Genomic DNA, 22,237 nt, shown 5'->3' with positions numbered 1-22,237 from the left:
ACTTCAAATGTTATCTAAACATTTGGTCCCCTCCTCCCCTGGGTCAGTGAATCATGTAATAATAAGTGAACAAAGAGACAGAAAATCTGTTAAAGTTTTTAAAGGGAGGGAAGGGATGGGAGATAATGAAGAGATAGAAATGTTAAACTCCAGTGTGGAAGGAAATAAATGCACATTCCATGCAACTAACCATCCTTCAAATCACCAGAAAGTCAGAGAGAGAACTATGACAAAATCATCAGTCAGTCTACAGACAGCCTAAACTCTCGGAGGCAGTATGACTTAGCAGCAGCTAGAGGCAACGATGGAACGAAATCAGTGAAGACAACAGTAATTAGTCATTTGTTCCAAAGGATTAGTTTCTAGATTATTAAGGCTCAGGTGTCTGTTGAAAATTAGTAACAGCTGTGCAGAAATTGCGCTCTACCTGCGAGGGGGAGAATGGTAGGCTTTTGACAGGGGAACGCTTGGGAGTTGAACTGCTGACGTCAGCAAGTACCAAGGAACTAGAGTGTCCAGAAGCTAAGGGGCTGGCCTGGCCCCGCTTTTTTTGAAGGATGACCCGTGGAATTGTGCTGGGCCTCGCAGGAGGGAAGGGCTTGGGCAGGTCAAGTGAACCCTCACTCAACTTGCGTCTGCTCGCCCTTGCGCTAGGCTCTCCTGCAGGTCTATTCACACTGCCTTCTCTCTGCTGAAGCTGGAGGGCTTTGCCTGCATCGTGTTGGCTAGGTGAAAAATCTGCTTCTTCAAAGAATTCAAAACTGCTGAGATCACCCCACGATGAAGCATCCTGAAACAATGTGGGAGGCACAGAACTTTGAGAGAGTGTGTGCGTGGTGTGTGCCATCACCTGAAACACAGCACTGAGAAAGATGCTGAATGCAAAGAAAACACCTGGCCCCCTTGCTAGACTTCCTGTGAAACAGCCTGGAGATTGAAACAGTTGTTCTGGCACAGAGCATGGTGTGTCCCACATGCTGCCTCGAGGCTGGCCCTCCCGGGCGCTGCAGGGAGCTCCCAGTACTCTATCATTTGCATGCAGTTCAAAGCAAAAAGAAAACCTCTTGGGTGGCACATCTTGGCAATGTTCATCCTCTGTCTGATGGGGATGCAGTAAATGCGTTTTAATCAACTGGGAAACAAAGAAAACGAATTGTCAGCTTTTCTGATGCTGAATTCAAGTTTGTTTCACCGGAGATGGTTTGTGTCAGTGAGCTAGCTGGGACCAGTAATCAGTAATCAATGTTTGTGGAGAAAGCCATGTACCACCAGAGAACTTATTACCACTTCAAATACATTGGAAGATTGCTTTAAGTTCTAAATATTTCTTAAGTGAAGTGAAGTGAAGTCGCTCAGTCGTGTCCAACTCTTTGCGACCCCATGGACCGTAGCCCATCAGGCTCCTCTGTCCATGGGATTTCTCCAGGCAAGAATATTGGAGTGGGTTGCCATTTCCTTCTCCAAAATATTTCTTAACGTAATTCTTAATGAGCTATCCAAAAGCAAAGCACAGTTCTAGGAAAACACAAAGGAATAAACAAAGTTTAAAAAAAAAGAGTTTAAAATAATCCAAATATTCCTATAGCCCAAGCTCTACTTAAAGGTCACTGACTTTACTATTTTTATAAAAATACATTTTGAAGGAAATGTGTGAAAAGCTACCTTTTATGCGGGTAGCCTAAGAAACCAGATATTGAAGAAACACACGAAAACTAAAGTCACACTTACACGTTTACATTACTATATGCTAATAACACAATATTCGCTACAGAAAATGGCCACGATTTGAGAAGTGGGTTTCCTAATTCCTCTTCCCAAAACATTAACTTGCTTAAAAATTCTACTTACAGAATCTATAAATTGAAGTGTTTCTGCAAATTCTAAGAGGTTCTTAACATTGTCCAGGATGGTGCCTTGGTGGACGATCATGCACCTGGCAGGAGAGGCGCTTTCTTCAGGTAGGGAGCCGGGATCCGCGGGCAGAGATGGAGTGGAGTGGTGCTCTTCCAAACAGGAAACAGGTGCACTGTCTCCATGAGGTCTGGTGTGGTCGCCAATGGTGGTGCTGTGCCAGCCGGTGTAGTTGCATGTGTGGTTCTGTGTCTAAGGAGGGGGGTGGGGGAATAAAGAAAGAGCGGGGAGAAGAAAGGGAGAAGGAACTTAGCAATGAAGTTGCATAAGGTATCAGATGCTGTTAGAGGAAAGATAAAAGCCATTGCATCATCCAGAACTTGCGCCTATGAAACAGTTGTCAAGATGTTTCCTTTTATCAATGCAAGACCCCACTTTTTAGTAGTGGTATATAGGCTGTCATCTATGGATGACCTTCATTGTCATCATTTTGTTAAAATTGCAAACAGAGGGACTCTGTTACAAGGAACAACTCTCACGTGGACTGTCTTAAAGATCTACTTGAACATAATTTCCAAAAGGACCATGAATGTTTGTTAGGAATTAAGTGGGCTATTCTTCTCACCCTAATCTACACAAGGGCTGGAAGGAAGATTCAAAAGTTAGAGTTTCTTTTATCTGCGTATATCCTTGTGGCTTCTATTCCTTTTTAATGCTACAGATTGCACCGATGCAGTAAAGAGCTGCCAAATCAACGTGGTTACAAAAGCAGAAGAGCAAATTAACAGAAGTCTCCTTTCAGCATGACCACGCAACAGGAGAAATTGCAAAACATTAACTAAAGTTAAAAAGTGGTCGAACTATCAAAGGCACATAATCATTTTATTATTTAACCAAAAAGAAATCTACTCCTGAGGATACCTACTGGGTATCGTATCTTTTATTCTCTTTGTTGGTTAACTACATATGTTACAAAGTACAAGCTGCTTTCCCAGTTTGCCGTCCAGTCACTAGAAAAGATGTCAAAGTTCAATAATGGTCCACATGGCTTTTGTGCATGCAAACAAAAGAGGGTCACTTATTTATGGAGAGATTTGATATATACATATACATATATTTTACATGGATATACTGGGCATACACCAAATCATGTTTGAAATGATAAAAATGAAAATCTAGCTTAAGAAAAATAATAGAAAAAAACTCAATGAATAGGCACCAGACACACAGCTTTGTAAAAAAAAATTGCAAATGTTCAGTTTTTTCTCTGCTACTCACTAAACTGATTACAGTCCTTCTGAAGAAAAAATAAATTGAGTAAGAGACTCACAAATGGATATTGAGTTTCTACGGCAACACAAAAGGACGACTTCCAAGTTAGTCAACACATATTGTGATACCGATATAGGGAGTCTTGATTAGTGTGATAGTTAGAGATAAAGGAAAAGATATAGAAGAACCCTGGGGTCAACCCATTATCCACCGCTCTGATCAAGCACGCAGAGACAGCTTACTGGAAGAGCCTGCTGTCCTTTGAGTTCATTCTCAGTTGACATTAGAAGCAACTCTAACTCCTTTATTCGCTTTTCTTTCTCAGGGTCTTCATCATTATAGTGTCTCTGAAATGAAAAGTTAAGCAAGAAAAAAAACACAAAGGCCTGGTTGGTAGCTGTAAATACAATGGTCATGGCCTGCAGTTCACAAGGGACCACACAGAACCCAAAGAACCCTGGCATGGAACCAACGCCAACCGAATCTGGCCACTATAGAAATCTCTGTGAGTGTTATCCCAGACATAAGGGAGCGATGCGAAACGTGAGGCTCAAGGAGATGCTGACAGAGGGGTTGTTTCAATTTCTAACATCAGAGAACCAGAGGTTCCGGCGCTAATTCAATCAGGAAGTATAGGCTGCTGGCCAGAACTCCGCCCGTCTTTTCACTGTCCCGCATTTTTTTAACTTCAGTGGATCAGGTGGAAATAAGTGTTTGGATGAAAGAACCAGAGCGGTGCCTTGAGCAACTAATGAGCTTCTTTATGAAATGATCTTACAGTGGGCTTACCTGAATAGCCGCAGCAGCTGGCTGAGGGACATTGACTATATTTACATGTAATGCTACAGGATATGGGACGTGACTGGAGACCTACGTCAAAAATGAAAACAAAGGCCGAGTCATTCATGGTTACATGCTTCAGGGGACTTGGTGGCTTCCTCAAGTTTCATGCTAAGACTAAGGAAAAAAAAGCACTTTTCTGATAAAATTCACAAAGCAAAATAAATAAAATCCAACTCTAATTTGAAATTTTAGCACAACATTTAATAATATTAAAGCAACACAGTGAAACAAATTTAAAATGTTCATCAATTCTGACAGGAAGTAATCAGGAAGAAAAATATAATCTAAAATACATTCATGAGTGTATGAAAGAAGTTTTGATGCCAAAAACAGCTGCCACTAGCTGTTTATAAATAAAAATATTTTTCTGTGAATTATAATGAGTTTTAGCAAAGAGTACAGCAGCTCTTAGGATAGTTCATTCATCTGAGACTTTTTAGGAAAGTCTGCAGTCAAATTTACAGACTAGACAGAGAAAGTAAAAACTACTTGGGAATGTTTTGCATAGAATTTGCTTATGAGCTCTGAATTCTTGGATAAATTTCACCATTTATTATTGTTAATTTTAAGATTCAAGTCTTGCAATCTTGATTTTTTTCCTCTTTATTCTTTTCCTACCTATTATGAAAATTTATTTCCATAGATATAAATATCAAGAAATGAAGAATCTCACTGATTCAAAGGAGGATAAAAAACATCAGATGTCACTTCTGGGCATACACACTGAGGAAACCAGATCTGAAAGAGACACGTGCACCCCAATGTTCATCGCAGCACTGTTTATAATAGCCAGGACATGGAAGCAACCTAGATGCCCATCAGCAGATGAATGGATAAGGAAGCTGTGGTACATATACACCATGGAATATTGACTCAGCCGTCAAAAAGAACTCATTTGAACCAGTCCTAATGAGATGGATGAAACTGGAGCCCCTTATACAGAGTGAAGTAAGCCAGAAAGATAAAGAACATTACAGCATACTAACACATATATATGGAATTTAGAAAGATGGTAACGATAACCCTATATGCAAAACAGAAAAAGAGACACAGAAATACAGAACAGACTTTTGAACTCTGTGGGAGAAGGTGAGGGTGGGATGTTTCAAAAGAATAGCATGTATACTATCTATGGTGAAACAGATCACCAGCCCAGGTGGGATGCATGAGACAAGTGCTCGGGCCTGGTACACTGGGAAGACCCAGAGGAATCGAGTGGAGAGGGAGGTGGGAGGGGGGATCGGGATGGGGAATAAGTGTAAATCTATGGCTGATTCATATCAATGTATGACAAAACCCACTGAAATGTTGTGAAGTAATTAGCCTCCAACTAATAAAAAAATAAAAAAAAAAAAAACAAAAACATCAGATGTCAGTCATGAAACTGCTCTTGATTCTCAGTAAGAAGGTAAACACTTATTTACTGAATGAATAAATTAAGACCTTTCAGCTAGATCACTACCAGAGCTGAACTTACAATCATCTGTTAAATTTCAATGTCAAACTATTTCCCCTTTAAATGTAATATTACACTCTTTATTTTGGCAGAGAAAAGTACTAGATACAACTGCACCTCCATGCCCTAATACTTCTTCAGCAATACCTTGTTAAGTAAATTTACATTCAAAAGCTAACTTCAAATTAGATTTGAAGCAGCAAGTTAAAACCAAACAACCTGGATTCTAGTCTGGACAATCTCTATAAGCTGTGTAACCCTGGACAAATCACTTAACATCCTCATTTCTGGATTCATATTAGGGATGACAATACCTACCCTTCTCAGCTGATCATGAGCATGTTTGTGAAAACTAAGTATTCACTAGAAATAATCATTATTACCTGGAACTAGTAACAAAATAACCATCTCTCTCATTAAACTGAATTCTCAGGAACAGCTTACATTTTGTGCTTCAGAAATGTGGTAATAGGAATAGTCACTGTTAACTGAGGGTTGGCCAGCTGGAGGGAGTTGAGCTGAAGGTGGAGCATGCGTAAAGCCCATCAAATGGCTGTTCTTCTGAAAGTTTGTGGTCACTGGTGGCTGGCTGGCTTTAGAAGACTCCTGCAGATAACCTTCCTGCTCAACCTTACGACGCATTGTAGAATTCCAGTGGTTCTTGATAGCATTATCAGTTCTGCACAGAAATATATCACATATTCATTTTACAAACAACAATTTCAACTCAGATTACAGTTAATTGACAGAAAACTGTTTCTAACAGAGACCTTTCTTTTGGTCCAGTACTAGTGTTTTTGTATTCCTCTCTTCTCTACCTCTTTAAAGCATGCTGCCCCAATTAACTAATTAAAAACACAGAGCTTTCTCTAAATTACATTAATATGGAAATTCTATAGTTTTATACAAATTTTGAAATCTTTTAGCCATTTGTTTCCTTGTTAAGTGTATTTTCAATACAATCCCTTTCATGCTTATTCTGATTGTGGTACAAGACTCTAATACAACTTAACGTCCTGGTTGTTCCAGAAAATTACTCCTCTGAGTTGTGGACCCACATACCCATCACAATAGGCACTCAGTAAAGTTTGGTGAGCAATAATGATGTTGCTGCTGCCTCAATGTCTATTCTTTATCTAGAACAGTATTAGCTAGAGATTTTGAGTAAAAAAATCCTCCCACATTTCAGAAAACATCTAAAATTGTTCCAAAAGCAGGCAGAGGTGATATTTGTAAAATGGCATCCAGAAAGAAAAGAGGCTAACTCCCAATATATTTTTAAACTGCAAAGCATTTTTACTAAAGTTTTTCAATTCTCAGGAAAACAGTTTCTCAATTCAAAAAAAAAAAAACAAAAACCGTTTTAAGCCTCTTTTTTACTATTTCAGTGGGGGTGGGGGAATGCATGCTAAAGAAAGAGGAAGTTCAATCGCCCCTTAAAACTTTAAAAGAATCAACAACATATCCTCTGAAACCATATGGGATAAAAGGCCTCCCTTTATCAACCTCTTGAATTCTCTGAGCTTATACTGGACCAGGAGAGAGGAAATGCTTCAGAACATCACAGGAGAATACTGAAAAGGCCGTCTGAGGCAAGGCCTTCTTTGAACGACCCTTTCTCCACTTTGGGTCACAAAGCTGAAGAATAAAAGTATTTAAAATATTTCATATCTTATGATATTTTTAAGAAGATTTATAATAAATAGTATCTCCCCAACTAAACATCTGTTATAAACTGTTTAAATGGGGAAAGTGGGACAAAAATGAGCTTCCGAAGATATCCCTCAAAATGAGGTCATTTTCATGCCTTGTTCATGAAAAAGAAAGCATAACAACATGATTTAAAAACCTGGAAGCAGTATGATAATTCTAGAGATACAGCCTTTCTTTATTCAAAAGAAAAAAATTTAAGCCAAGTGGTATAATGAAATGAACATGGTATCAGGAAAATGGTACCTGAACTCCTTCTGGTCACAACCAGCTGTATGAACTCAGACCAAACTGTTAACCCTTGGTTTCCTTCTACGTGTTTAGAGTTTTGAAGTTTACAAAGTGCCCTGATATATTTCATTTGGTACTAACATTGGCCCCGAGAAGTAGGTTATAACCCCTTTTGCAAATGGGTCAATTGAGGCTGAGGAAACTTGGCTCAAGCTCACGGTTGGGTGGATTCTGGAAGTCCTGAACCAGATAACCTCTAAAGTCTCTTCCAGTTTTAAAAGCTATGGATCTGGTCTATCTAGTGAAACATACACCATCAATAAAACGTAATTCACTCACCATACATTTTAAAACAGAATGTTCCACACCCGTTCCCTCATTCTTCCCAATCAATGTATTTTTTGACATGTTATTACCGTCCAGGCAGTAGCTTTGCGATTTCTGCCCATCTGTTCCCCAGTCTCTTGTGTGCCTGGTAAATAATTCTGTCTTCCTCTTCTGTCCAGGAGGTTTTCTTAACTTCTGGATTCAAGTGGTTATGCCACCTCTCCCTACATTGTTTTCCAATTCTCCCCTTTAAGTGCTTGGCAATAACAGACCAACGTTTCGGACCGTATTTCTGTACAAGCTCTATCACCTTCAGATAAACACACAAAAATAACCTATGTTTTAATGTTATGTAATGAGTCAGTGTAATCATTCTTCATGTTATCTTTAGAAAATTTCTAAAAAATCTTCTTTCATTCACGGGAAATATGGGAATGGAGACCTCAACTTCCTGTTTGCACACTTTACCTGTTTCTTCAAGCTGGGAAACATTCAACAATGTTGGGGGCTACTCGTAATTGTGATTCACATACCAACGAGTAAAGAACTTACTCTCTGATCTTCCTCTTTGGTCCAAGGACCCTTGATGAGCTCAGGGTTTAGTACTTTCTGCCATCGGTGCTGGCACTGCACATCTGTTCGATTCTAGGCAAATAAGATGAAGCATGCACTGACACATCAGACATGATGTGATAAGCACATGAATACTGTTGTCATATAAACCCCACGTGGGCAATACACCACGAAAACATTCAAGAACATCTTAGGGCCTGTTTGGAAAGCCCATTACTTATAGCTAAAGAACATACAAAAGAATACATCAAAGTTGTATCTAAAATTGGAAGTTCTCCCTCCTGAGGGAAACAGTCCTGCTATGTGATCTAAAGGATCACCATACAGCATACTTGGCTGTCCATTTAACTTAACCTTAACCTCACTGTGTTGCTTTGGAAGTACCCACATGGATTAAGACTTCTTAGAGATTTTATATTGATGTTGGACCTTTATGTTGACGTTGGACCACTCTAAATGGCATAAGTTTGATTCTCATTCAGGCTAAGAGATGTGCTTCAATTTAGGACCAAAGTGTTAATATTGCAGAAAAAACAAAGATGAAAAAAAAAAAATGAGCCCTATTTTATAAGAGCTTATAATCATGTAAGTAGTAAAAGACAAACATGTAGTTAACTAAGAAGGTGAAATTTGATTCATAGGCAAGAAGAGACCACAGCAAAATTATATTGGGGTGGAAAAAAGGAGTGTCTCCTGAGAAGGAGAAATTATGTTTCCTTAGAAATAGGTCTGGAAAAGCTCTTGGCATAGACTTTGAAGGATGGATGGAACATTTTGAGAGGTGGCATCACCAGGGACACAAGTTCTCAGGAGGGAAGCAGAAATGAATTCAACCAAACCTGCTTACAGAGAGGAAGTAGGAAACAGAACTGTGGCTATTAAGTTGAGGCATATGGAAGAGCCTCCATGTGCCAGGTCTAGGCAGTTTACTTAATGTGTGAGACTTGAAGTCACTGTTGCTAGTTTTGAAAAGTAAGGTAAAGCTGCATTTTATGAAGCTCCATTTACCAATGGTGTCTGGGATATGTGAGAAAGTGAAAAGCTACAAGCTGGAAAACCAGTTATGAAGGCAATGCAGTTGTCCAGAGAAGAGGGAAAGGGGCTGAACAAGTAAAACAGTGAGCAGAATGAACAAAGGCATCCCAGATCCCTTAATCCCAGCTTTGTGTAGGGGATGGCAGGCCGGGTAAGTCTAAAACAGCTCCAAAATTTTAAACCAGGATACCAAAATTATGGCTATTGAAAAGATACGAAATTGAAGAAAAGCAGACTTGGGGGAAATATCATGAGTTTAGTCATCTACCATACAATAAATTATCAAATTGCTAATTTATTATCCTAAAAATGAAAAGATAAAATAAAAAGGAAGCATTTAAGATCTACTATAAAAAATCCATTAATAATATCTTTAGAAATTTAATTATATGCATTACAATAGAAATATAAGTTATGGATAAGGCATTTCTCGCTTACTTCTTACATATAAACACATGTGTAATGTTTTAATATCATCTCCTAGGATATCTTATTTAAATCTTTGGGAAAAGATTTCCTTTTACAGAAAGAAAAAATTACTAACTTACCGGGAGATAATTAGCGATAACTTTCCAGTCATCTGTTCCATTCTGTTCCACCAGCTTCTTTAGTTTTTCATCCTAAGATATTTAAAGGTAATCCTAGGATATTAGTCATTTACTGTAAACTCAGATCAGAGTTTGAATCTTGACTCAACTACTGTTGAGTTATATAAGCTTGGGTACATCATTTAGCTTTTCAGGGCCTTAATATTGTCATCTGTACAATGGGAATGATAGTGTCTGCCAACAGGATTATTTGAGAATTATATGAGTTACTTAGGCAAAACATTTCGTATAATGTCTAATACATTTAATGTTTAATACCTGATAACTTTGAAAAGTCCTACTTCATGGGAAAAATATGAACTCCACTGTTTGATTTAATAGACATTGAACTATGGCATTAGATAGGATCTCAATAAGAAATAGTTCAAGTTCTAGTCTAATGTTTACTAAGTTCAATATCTTCATTTAAAAAAGTGGAGGATCACTTTTCTTAATTAAACTTGAAGGTATGATGTAAGAAAATCATTTAGTTTTTGTATCAATATATTCACAATTGAAATGAGACCAAACTTCTCAGAACACAGGAGACACTAGACATCAGGGTGAAATCTTTCTGTTCACAAGTGTTTTTCTAAACATATTCAAGCAAAAGAGAATACCCATGTTGCTGCCCAGGTAACTTTCACACATGATGTGACTCTCCTGGTATAACACAGGCATTGGAGTCAAGAAACCAGGGTTACCGTCAGAACTCCTGAATCTCTAAGAATAATCCATGTGCACTAGTTCCACAGGCAAAATGTACATTTCCTATGGACTTCATTGGAAATCCTGCCTGCCTGTCGATGAGAGATCTGGTTTAAGTAAAGGAGGGCAGAATGGAACTGAAGAAGAGTCAATATCATTTATTCTAACATGAAATCCTCTACAATCAGTTGCAAAATTTGAGAACTTTAAAGAAAAAAGCAACTTTTCTCTTATATTAATAATTTTGCCCCCTAGGCATTTTCCCATTCCTACAAAGATCAAGCTTTTGATGAGCTCACAGAAAAAGAGAGGTGAGAAGAAGACACATCTCCATCCATTTCTGAATGCTCTCAGAACAGACTGAGCGACTAACACTTTCAGAACAGACACCCAGGTATATTTCTCTGTGTAACATTATATGCCAAGAATGTTAAATGAACCTGTTGCAACAAGTTCTATGGGTGTTGCTTTATTCTTTGGTTTTGTTTTTGGAAATAGCAATTCATTCATTGGTTCAGGGAACATTTATTAATATTCCACCTTGTGGAAATCAATTCTGGGTTCAGGAACACAAAAATGAATAGACATTTAGCCCTGCCCTGAGCAGACTCACAGTCTACAGGGAGAGGCATATATGTTACAGCAATAATAAATATAAACATGTACCCAGTGGTTGGAGGATGCATCCAACGTGTCTAGGGAAACCAGGGACTGCTTCACAGAAGAAGCCATGTCTCATAAGTGATGAAGAAGTAGTTGTGGAGTAAAATGACAAGAACAGAATAGGAAAAACAGATAAAGTGAGAAGACAAGAACATTCAAACAACTGCAAAAAGTTTGAAAAAGGATGGTACGGTGTCCACATAGGGGAGTGGTGAGGGGTAAGCACACTGCACATGCAGGCTAGGGTAAGAAATCAGAGAGCCTGCTAATACGTTTGAACACCTGTCGTTTAGCTGAAATTTTGTTTTTCACAAGTGGATGCACTCCATGTTTTTTCCCCATGTTTTGATTACATAATTAGTTACCTCTTCCCTGGTCCACCTAGTTTTCCCCAAGTGACGCTTTCCAGACTTGGGAAGCAGTCCATCATAATCATGGTCACACATCTCAATGTCTTCATCATCCTCGTCACTACTGTAGATGCTGCAGAAATAAAAAATGGGAAGATGTGTACTGAAACAAGAGGATCCAATCTACACCAAGCAAGACTTACACCAAAACTCACACCAAAGCTCCTCAACAATCATTTCAAAGGTTACAAAGATAAAACTTTGAAAAGTTGCACAAGAGTGTTTTTGGCACTTTGTTGCTCTGGGATTGTAAAAGAGTTTTGCTGTTATTGGTATCCACAGATACGGCAAAGGACCTGGCCCTTTCTATTGCGCTGCATGTTTAAACCTGCTGTTAATGTTAGACCAGTGACAAATTACACAATTGGCAACCTTCCAACCAATGAAGGTTTAGGTTTAAAACTTAATGTTAAAGACAATGAAAAGAACGAGCGCCCACATCCTTTATATAAGTACACTCAAAATCCTTGGCATACGTCACATCGTTTAAATGATATTTCCCAAATACAATAAACAACTCAATTGTGTTATCTTAATGGGACTGGTATTTTATTAGGAGGAAAAAATTCAAGAAGTAATATACACCCGACAATACAATTATAGTCATCTCTTAAAGATTAGAAGATTAAGAGAATCTAAGAGGAAAAGATTTAAAAGCCTGAGAAAGGATAAGTGATCAAGTGATCAAACTGCATTGTAAATAACATTAATATCAAACAGTTAAAAACTCCAGGCCAGGTTGATCCAACTTGTGGCCATGTTTACAATCCTCAGTTTCCAGAGTAACCAAGTGAATAATTTAGGCCACATGATAGTCAGAATCTTACTTACTCATGTTTTTTCTACCTCAGACTGAATGGTATTTGAAAGATCTTAAAATGTACCTAATTCAAAACTGAGGGATTTCCCCAGATGAGTTTAAAAGGAACTCATTACTGTTTTCAAAAGAACTTTTTCTTTTACCTACTTGACCAAAACTATAAATTTTGATGTCCTTTGAAGTAACTCTATACTTAATATTTATTAAGCATATAATGATGAATGTATCCCTATAATAGATATGTCATTTTAAGCCAGTTTACTTTTAGTTATTATTTTACTTAAAAAACTTAATTTAGAAGGAAAAATTATACTATCTTTAAAGAGTTACTAGAAATTTATCATTGCAATATTGATAATTCCATCAAATTAAGAATAAAAGTAATTATATAAAGCAGTATTGTAATACAAATCATTATTCTAAAAAATAAAATGTATATTCATATCTGGTCTTTCAGAAGTAATTTACAAGTATATATTACCCATCCCTTACAAACAAGCAAAATTAATTCCCCCAAATTCTGAATTTGAGGTTCTTATAATTTAAAATTATTATTCTGGGAAACAACGCTAAGGTCCAGGATTCATGGTGTCAAGCAGGATGTTATCCAAACTTAAAATGCCATCACACACAAAAAAAGACGACTTAACTATATTTATAATCTATAACCATCTTTTATTTAGGGGCTATCCTTTTAAAGAAGAGCCTGATCCCGTTTCACACTGTCAACAAAGGGCTCTAAACAACTTCTGATTAATAATTACAGTAGCTTTCCTTTAATGAAAAACACAAGCATCTTAAGTTGAAAAAAAAAACGTTATTATAATCCCAGGACTTCTGAAAGATTCATAGAGAACTCCTTGGAAAGCCCCCCCAGATGAAGTGGCACCCTTGTGAAATATCCGGGATACCAAGAAAGCCTGAGTCATCTGCAAGTGGAGTAATAGATTCAGCTGAATTTAACTTTGGGGGTCTCGCTGGATCTGGAGATCACGTTTTCAGAACTGAGGACTACAGTTCCAAACCAGTAATCCGACACCACTGTCTTGGCAACAGCTGAACACTCAGGAATAAGCAACAAATTCGGCCGCCCATAGGGGGCAGCCTACATCAGGTGAGCGAGCACAGACGCTAAATAGGACTAGGCTTCTGGAGCGAAAGGTGCCAGTCCTAGCTCTGCCCCAACCTAGCTGCGTGACTTGGACAAATCACTTCCCCTCTCTCACGACCTCAGTTCCTCGCCTATACAGACGGGCTTGGATTCTACTTCTAAGGTACTTTCCAGTGCTAATAAAGGATCATTCCAGATCTTCCGTTGAGTCTAAAAATTAAGCAGAAACGTGCAAAATCAGAGATGTGTACAAGCAAAGGCTTGGGGAAAACTTGGTGTGTGACTTCCGCAGGTCCTGAAGAGGCCCCTGAAGAGGGGAGCAGAGCTACTAGCCCAGGGCTGGTCACACTATCAGCTCCAGGGTCCATTAGCACGCGAGGCACGGGTCTTGCCTTGGAGCTTTGCATGCGATTTCCTCGCTCTGAATGGTCCCGGTCGTCTAAGTAGGATGATTAATTTCTACTAAGGACCTGAAATAACTTTTCCTTTATCTGCTCTGACAAGATCTCAGACCCAACAGTCAGAAGACTTTCAAAGGCTGATTTCAAGCTTGATGCACCCGGCTCCCCACCTGCTAGACCTGGTGTGGTTACAAGAGTACGACTATGAATGTTACATTCTGTCAAGGAAACAAACCGTGCAAAGAAACGAAAAAGAAAAGAAGTGTTGGGGGTTGGGAAAAAGGGAGGGGAGCGGGAGGAAGTGTCTTGTGGCCGCTACTGTGATTCTAGAAAAAGGGTTCAGACTCATTTCGCTGACCTGGTTAATAATCCCTGCCGAGTCGATGCTCGCCTCGCAAGAAACGGCTTCGAGCCCACAGCCCGGTTTCTCTTCCCCCTGAGGCAGGTTGAAGGCTCCCGCCCATCCCGGCCACCTCCCCTCGCCGCTACCTAGGAGCCGCCGGGAACCTGCGCGGCCCCGCCCCGCGGGGAAGGTCAAGATCTCGGCGCGCGGAGCTTGCCCCGCGCCTCCTCCCAGCATCGTTTCCTAGGTCCCTCCTTCTCCTCCTCCGCTCCCTCCTAGTTTCTGCTCCCGAAAAAAAAAAAAAAAAAAGATGACCCCGGCTGCTCTACAGTTAAGTCCCAAAGGCGAAGGTGAAACCACTCAAGAGGCAACACCCTCGCCCCGCGCGCCCGGACCTGGGAGAGGCAGAGGGAACCAGCGGCACCCCCAAGTCGTCTCCCTTTTTTTCTCCAGCGCCCGGCCTTGCCTGGGCGCCGCTCCCGGGCCCGGCCAGGCCCGGCCGAGGGTGCTGCTGCAGGGCCCACACCCACGCTCTTTGCAACTTCCTAGCTCTGCGAGAGGATAGGCGACCTCCGGTGCAAAAACGAATAAGTAAAAGAAAATCAAACAACCCGAGGAAAACAAACCCACGCTTTGCCTCCAGGGACTTTTTCCCCCAGAACATCTCGGCCAGGGTCTGTCCCCGCGACCCCTTCTCCGCCCGGGGCGACCGAAGGCTGCGCGAGCGGGGCGCCGGGAGGAGCGGCGACCTTGGCTGCGTCCACGTGCGCGCGCCGCGCCGGGGCCTCCTGCACACGGGAAGCGCCCGCGGGGACTGCGTCCCTGTTGCGCGGCAGCGGCCTTGGGTGCTGCCCGCCTCCGTCCCTGTCGGTTGAGCTGCAACCCTGGCTGCGGCCGAACGAGCCCCCGCACCCGGCCACTCGCAGGGAGCGCCGCCGCGTCCAGTCCGGAAAGTCCACAGACTGGTCGAAGCAGGAGGTCCAGCAAGTGACAGTTCGGACCATTCTCTCCCCGCTCCTCTCCCTGTTTCCCTCCGATCCGCCAAAATGTAACAGCACTTCACTCCCGACACCCGGCGAGCCTTCCCAAGTGCACTTGACATGTGCGGCGCGGGCGCGTGGGGGTGGATGTACAATGTTTGCGTTAGAAATAAGAGCCTCCCAGAGAATATGGATTCGAACCTTCAAAACCAGGACTTAAAACAATCTGCAAAGGTAGAGACCCTTTCCTCCCCCTACAAGCGTCTTTCTAGCCGCCTGTCAGCTGACACTCTTCTTCGCCTCCATGAAGAATGAATGAAATTAAATGAACTACCTGCAGCTACTAAACAATCCGGCATTTCCCCTATATCAGCCATACGCTCTGCACTTCCATGTCCAAACATATCGCAATGCATCTAGCAATTACGCTGCGACTCGCTCGCCGACACCCGCTGCATCAAGCCAGGAACGTAGTGGGCTCCCCGGGGCTGGTGGGCACTGCTCTGCCCCTGGCTGGGGCGTGCTGCTATTTTCCCCCCTAGAGAGAAGGTACCCCGTGCAACTTGCAAAATGAGCCGCAGGGCGTGCTTCCCAACGTCCTAATGGATTTCCAGCACCGACTCTTCCATTCATCCGTCCCTTGAGTGGCTTCTGCTGCCGAGGCAGGGACTCCGGGTCCTCGCAGTATCTGACAGCCCCGCAGAAGATCCAGGAACGAATTCCCACCTGCTCCCGAAGCTCCTGGAGCCCAGCGCGCCCCCGCCCACGGCCGCCCATCGGGGATCCCCGTTACCTGTGCCGGGGTCTCCGGGCCATGGCGCGGCGGGCGCGGGGCTCCGCTGGGAGCCGCGGGAACCGCACGGGGCTGCGCTTCCCGCTGCCCGCCTGCGTCCCTCCCCGGCTGCGCAGTGGCGCTCCGCACCGCCGGGGCGAAGTTTCTCAGGAGAAAGAGGAGGAGGAGGAGGAGGAGGTCGCGGAGGAGGAGGAGAAGGAGGAGGAGGAAACAGGTTGATATTAAAGTGTAAACTCTGTAAACAGAGATGCCATCAAACAAAGAGCTTTGGACACTCCCCCTCCCGCCAAATCTGGCGCCCCTGCAGTGCGCACGCGCCCTGTCTGCCGCCTCCGCGGTCGCCTTGGCTGCCGCCCTCCCGGCTGCCTGGCCCGCGGGGCCGCGGCTCCCCTCCGGCTCTCGCGCCGCGGCGCGGCTCCTGGCGCGCTGCGAGGCCCGGGCGGCGCGCGGGCGGAGAGCCCGGGGCCAGGGAGGGGCGAGCGGGGGCCGCGGCGGGCCTTTTCCCGAGCAGACCCCGCTCCCTGGTACCGGCTGCGCGGGCTCGCGCCGCGTCCCACTGATGCCGCCTCCCCTTCTCGGCGGCCGCACTATCGTCGTCCCACTCGGCTTGCTCCAGGGCCCCAGAACTGAGCTCGCCAGCCTCTGCCTCACTGTCGCGGGGGCGGCAAGGAACGGGGTCGGGGGGGACGGGACCTCCCGCATTCGAGATCGGATTTAGACAGAGTGTAAACTCAGCTCCCTGGAGACGGCGGAGTGTTGGGTTGGGGGGTCGGTAGTAGGGGATGGGAGCATACGTTTGCATAGGATGTTTGGCTAGCTGTTTTGAGTTTGTTGTTGTTGTTCTGCTCTGTTTTTAAATAACATCTCTAATTTAACTTGATAACAAGAGACACTTAAGTTCGAGTGGGGTTGGAGCTATCACCGCGCACACATGGGGCACCCCAGCGGAGTTCTCACTCTCCACCCAGATCCTGGAGCCGACTCGCCACCTTCGCTTTGTGACATGCCCTCAGTCTCACCCGGGCACACGCCCGGCCCCACCCACCCTGCCCAGCCCAGGCGGTGCCCACCACACACCTCTGTCCATGCAGAATGCCGCGCGCGCCCTGGACTACACACCTGCAAAATCCACAGGGTTCCCAACCGCCCAGCAGCCCCCAGCAGAAGTCAGGAAGCCCCACGTGTGCTTGCATGGTTTTAAAAGTTCAACAGTTTGTGATACGGAGATGGGCACCCACATTTAGGGTACTTTAGGACTCTTGTTTTACCAGATAAAAATCACGAGAAGACTAGTGTTCACTTAACTAGAGGCTCCCAAACAATTAAAGGGAGAAGATAAATGCTGAATTTATAAGGATCGATGATTGGGGGATTTTAGGGGAGTTTTAGTTTTACTTCCGTTTATACACTTGTACCATTGGGGACTTTTTTTTTTTTTCTCATTCTCTGTACACACTAATTTATTTTTCTTTTAATCTTATAGGAGTTTGAGACTTCTGCTGACTGGGTTTTGTGGGTGTCCCATGTGCCCTGGCAGTTCAAACTTAGCTCAGAAAGCATTTTTTTTTCACTAAAAAAGCATTTTCTTACTGATATGAGTCATAATTTTATTAAATGGTGAGCATGCTTGGTTTCAAGACTTTATCTGGTGTTTTACACATTGTTTCTTAACATTGTAATATAGTTTAAAACCTTATCAAAAAGTATTAGTTTCTAGTTAGATTTTAGCATTCCTTTCTCCATGGGGAAAAAAACAACCACTGAAACAACATTATTGTGAGATACTTCAGGTCACAATCTTGAAAGACAAGTTAATATATTTTTGAAGACAATATTCATTTCTAGATTCTATAATAAAATTTCTTTCTCCATATCAAAAATAAACAATTAAAAAAAATCTAGATCAAACATCTAGAAACCACCCTTAAAGTAATTGCATCTGTCTTTGGGATTACTTTATGAATTTAACTGACATGATTCCCAAATGCTCTTTGGCACAGTAAGAGTGTCTGAACCCTTCTGGAAGTCAGCTCATAGTCTCTTTTCCAAGATTCTTAGGAGATGGAAGTGCTCTATGATTCTTTAACTCCACTTAAGTATGAAAACACCAAATTCAATTTTATTTCCTTTATTCCCTTTGTGCATCATTTTCCTAAATGTTGTTTTGAGAGTTTATAACATTTTCATTTCCCAGACATTTTGAAGTTTACATTTTTTCCCTCATATGTGTGACAAAAATATGTATGGGGACAAGTATAGTCTGACAAAAAGTATACACACAATGATTTTACTAGGCTAATTTGGGATATATTGCCACCTGATAAGTATATAAAAGGATGGACTCAAATGGAGTTATAAGTTCTTGTATGGATGAAAATATATTTTCAAAGACATTGCAGAATTTTTACTATAATTATATTTGTACATTTCCTTCCTTCACTTATAATTATTACAAATGCGTTTTTAGATGAGAGCATTATATATTTCATTAGTATCAAAGTCTTTTTTTTTTTTTCCTTAAGTTGTACTGCATCAGTGGTTTTAGTGTGGCAGGCCTGGATTAGAGCTAAAATTTCAGATGCAGACTTTTTTTGCAATGTACTAAACAAGGGTTGAGCTTCCTTGGCGGCTTAAGAATTTGCCTGCCCATGTAGCAGGAGCGGGTTCAATCCCTGAGTAGGGAAGATCCCCTGGAGGGGGGCACGGCCACCCCCTCCAGTATTCTTGCCTGGAGAATCCTATGGACAGAGGAATGTGGGCTACAGTCCATGGGGTTGCAGAGTCAGACAGAACTGGGTAACTAAACAATAAGAAGACAGGGGTCAACAAACTTTTCTGTAAAGGGCCAGATAATAAATGTTTCAGACTTTGTTGGTTGTGTTGCTTATTCTTCCAGTTTCCTTTTTTTCTTTTTAACAACTCTTTAAAAAATGTAAAAACCATCTTTAGCTTGAAGGCCATATCCAGTCTACAGACCATAGTTGGCAATTACTAATCCAGTGATCCTCAGCCTTTAGAATCCGAATCACTGTGTGTACCCGTGAAAAACGATTGTCCCAGGCCAAGCCACTTAGAGACCAGATGATTCAGTAAGCTTGAGACAGGGCCCAGGAAGCTTCGTTTTAAACAAGCATCCAAAGGGTTTTTTTGTTTGTTTGTTTTTTGTTTTCATGGAAGCTGTCTCTGGATCAGTCATTGACAATTTCAATATTAGAGTGAAGGCAGGCTGTTTCGAAACACTTTCCCCCCGGCACCCCGCGACCCCAGTCCCCAGCCCATTGCTTCTCACAGCCTTCCTCTATCTCATTCTCTTTCACCTCTCCTGGGCTAAGAAATCAGAATACTCTCGAAAACCTAAGATGACTTAGGTCCATGGGAACGTTGGTGCCCGTGACTGCTGGGCTGCGGCATCCTATTCTTTCTTCCTTTGCTATTAAACTTCAGCCTCATATTTGCAACTTGAAAGAAAAGGAATCTCTTGATTGCTTACTGATCATCATTATGATTCTCTACCTCCAGAAAGCCAATCCTTAAAGCATTTTATTTTACTGTAAACATTGGAGAAGGGCTGACAGAAGATGTATATTCTAGCATTTTTGCTCTGACTGCTAAGAAACTCTGGGCCCATGGTAGATCTTTAGTACTTGTGAACAGTGTCCCAAAGATGAATGAGGATTATCAAGGGTGGTGACAGACCAGGCCCCAGGGGCCCAGTGTCTCTAACCACCCACCTTCTCCCACCCCCTCAACCCAATTTGGTTCAGAGCATTAAGAGGGAAATAATTACAGTAAACACCAAATGGTAAAGTACAGACAATTCTTGATCATTTCAGCTAATGAGTGACAGCTGTAACATGTATAATTGAAATCCATAGGTTTGAGATAAATCTCATGTTGGTTCACAACAAACCTTCTAGTAAGAACAATGGGGCAAGTGCTTAATGTAATATGCTTCATAGAGCCTCCATATAGGATGGCCACCAGAACATCTTTATTGTTAAATGATTTCCTGTTTGTTGTCATTCATTTCCTATTTGTTGTCAGCCTCCAGATTCTCATAAGCTTATATATGTATTCCCATGACAACCAACCTGCATATTTTCATTGTCATTTGAACTGAGGATGGAATAAAAGGTGTGAGGGGTTTTTGTGTGTGATTAAAGAAGGATATTCCAGAGGAATGTATAGGAATCGTGAGCAAAAGCACATGATTGTGAACCACAAGATGTATTCCAAGCACAGGGAATAAGGAACTGGCCAGATTTCCCGGAGCAAGGAAAGCTCTGAAGGCCAGAGCAAACTGTATGTGTTTTGAATGGAAGATCTACATTATCGGAGCGGTGCATTTGGAAGACTAACCTAACAGTATCACAGATAGATTGGAGAGAGGAGTACGGGGAGAGGCCAGTTAATTGGGCTGGATTAGGACAGTAACCCTATTTGGAATGGAAAGGAGTGGGTGGATTTGAAGAACATTGAGAGGCAGAACCTTCGAGACTTAGCAACTGATTGGATGGCTATTGGAGGCACCATTAATAGAAATAGGGAAGTCAAGAGGGGAAGAGAAGTGTGCACTAAGGAGATTCAAAGAGGAAAGTGAGTTTAGATTTCAGTATGTTAAGTTTGTGGCTTCTCATGGAAGAGATCCGGGTAGGACTGTTGAGCAGGTGTGTGGTGTCTGTGCCTGAAGGAGAGAGGTTGAGCTGGGACAGTGGTGTGCTGCGAGGAAACTGGGAGCCTTCTGTTAGACACAGACATTATCAAGCCCCGAATTATATAAACCTACAATCAAATAGATTTTAAAAGGTAATGCATATTCAAAACTCATCATTTCCTAATTGTTTTACCTCATTTCACTGCTAGGTATGCTCTTGAGGTCATTTATCTTTATTATATCTGCATCACAGAAATACTATGTAATGTATGTGAATGTACATCTCTTTCCAGTTTTGTGTTCAGCTAAGTCATGTAAGCAGCTTGAAATTGGCTCTGGTTGGAGTATTTGCCCCACAAAAAGTGGCAAATACAAATAAGGGATTTCCCCTACCTTGGAAAACTGGTTGTTAAATGTTTACCAGGGCAACACTGTATGAATGCCATATTTAAGAGTTATCTGCATGAAGACAATAATTGTGCTATAGCCTGGCTTTACTAATAGGTGGTTGTAGAGAGAGGAAGGAAAAGTCTTTAGAGAATATTTAAGAGGTTGGAAGATGAGGTTGAGACTCAGTGTAGGAGCTAGGGGGAGAGACCTGTTGAGAAGTAAAGAAAGTTTCTAGATATATATATATATATATAAATCAATGTTTTTGTCTTTTCTTCTTTTATGATAGAATTCTGTTTTTTTGTCAACTGATTTTGAAAGGTTTTTCTTTACTTTGAGAAAAAAATATTTATTAGGAAGTGACTTTCAAACATTTTGGATCAATGAATTATTCTATTCATTCTATTCCATTCTATTCTAAACACATCCTGGTTAAGGACTCTTATGTTGTTTTTGTACCCTGCTCTATGTTGAAAAGACAAAGGCCTCACCTCTTTCTGCTTTAGAAAAATCTGCTCTATGGAATCACTACCTTTTCCCCAAGTGACAGTCCTACCTTTTCAAAGATTTTAGGGAAAAGTCCTCCAAACCAGTTTATAGAAGTAATCTTTCTCCCATCTCTTCTCACATCTATTCTTGGCCAGTTCTTGCTTCTTTTCCATACTTCCCCCACATGTGTAACAAATGTAAAATAGCAAGCTTTTATTAACAGAAATTGTAATCAAAACAACAACAATAACGCTTAGGGGCTTCTTGGAGTAATGAAATGACAAGGTGGGCAAGGCAGGTTCATCAAACATACAGCAGACAGCAACTTCTCTGAGCCCCAAATTCTAAACCTTCAAAAGGCAGAGATTGCAAGAGAGAGCTTGAAAGATGCTTCCAGTCTTTAATATTGTTTTTCCCCAAAATGCTTAGGTCTCCCATTTTACCTCTACACGCCTGACAATTCCTACTGTTTGTTTTTATTGCACTCTGCGAGGCCGTGAGCTTGCAGAAAGGACAGGGCCTTTTGCTAGATGATTATTGCTCATTTTCAGCCTCTGTTCCAGTCCTATTGCCCCCACCTTCTCCTAGAG

At 41.8% G+C, this 22,237-nt stretch overlaps 1 protein-coding gene across 4 annotated transcripts in view; it reads right to left on the bottom strand.

Annotated features, from left to right (window-relative positions):
* Positions 1–16,360, bottom strand: part of MYB (MYB proto-oncogene, transcription factor) — a 35,468-nt gene extending 19,108 nt beyond the window's left edge. For 2 of the 4 annotated variants that reach the window (XM_043888485.1, XM_043888487.1), the window contains exons 1-9: positions 16,115–16,360; positions 11,622–11,739; positions 9,847–9,918; positions 8,243–8,335; positions 7,780–8,000; positions 5,867–6,101; positions 3,913–3,993; positions 3,366–3,470; positions 1,849–2,103 (exon numbers count right to left, since the gene is read on the bottom strand). In XM_043888485.1, coding sequence (XP_043744420.1) covers positions 1,849–2,103; positions 3,366–3,470; positions 3,913–3,993; positions 5,867–6,101; positions 7,780–8,000; positions 8,243–8,335; positions 9,847–9,918; positions 11,622–11,739; positions 16,115–16,137 — 1,203 coding nt within the window. In that variant the 5' untranslated portion in view covers positions 16,138–16,360. Of the gene's footprint in view, positions 1–427; positions 791–1,848; positions 2,104–3,365; positions 3,471–3,912; positions 3,994–5,866; positions 6,102–7,779; positions 8,001–8,242; positions 8,336–9,846; positions 9,919–11,621; positions 11,740–14,356; positions 14,539–16,114 lie in introns of those variants that run through there. The other 2 variants (XM_043888488.1, XM_043888486.1) reach the window with 2 other exon arrangements.
* Positions 16,361–22,237: the final 5,877 nt, after the last annotated feature.

Source organism: Cervus elaphus, chromosome 26 (genome assembly GCF_910594005.1).
Source record: "Cervus elaphus chromosome 26, mCerEla1.1, whole genome shotgun sequence".
Taxonomy (NCBI): domain Eukaryota; kingdom Metazoa; phylum Chordata; class Mammalia; order Artiodactyla; family Cervidae; genus Cervus; species Cervus elaphus.
This window is presented reverse-complemented; position numbering and strand designations above follow the sequence as displayed.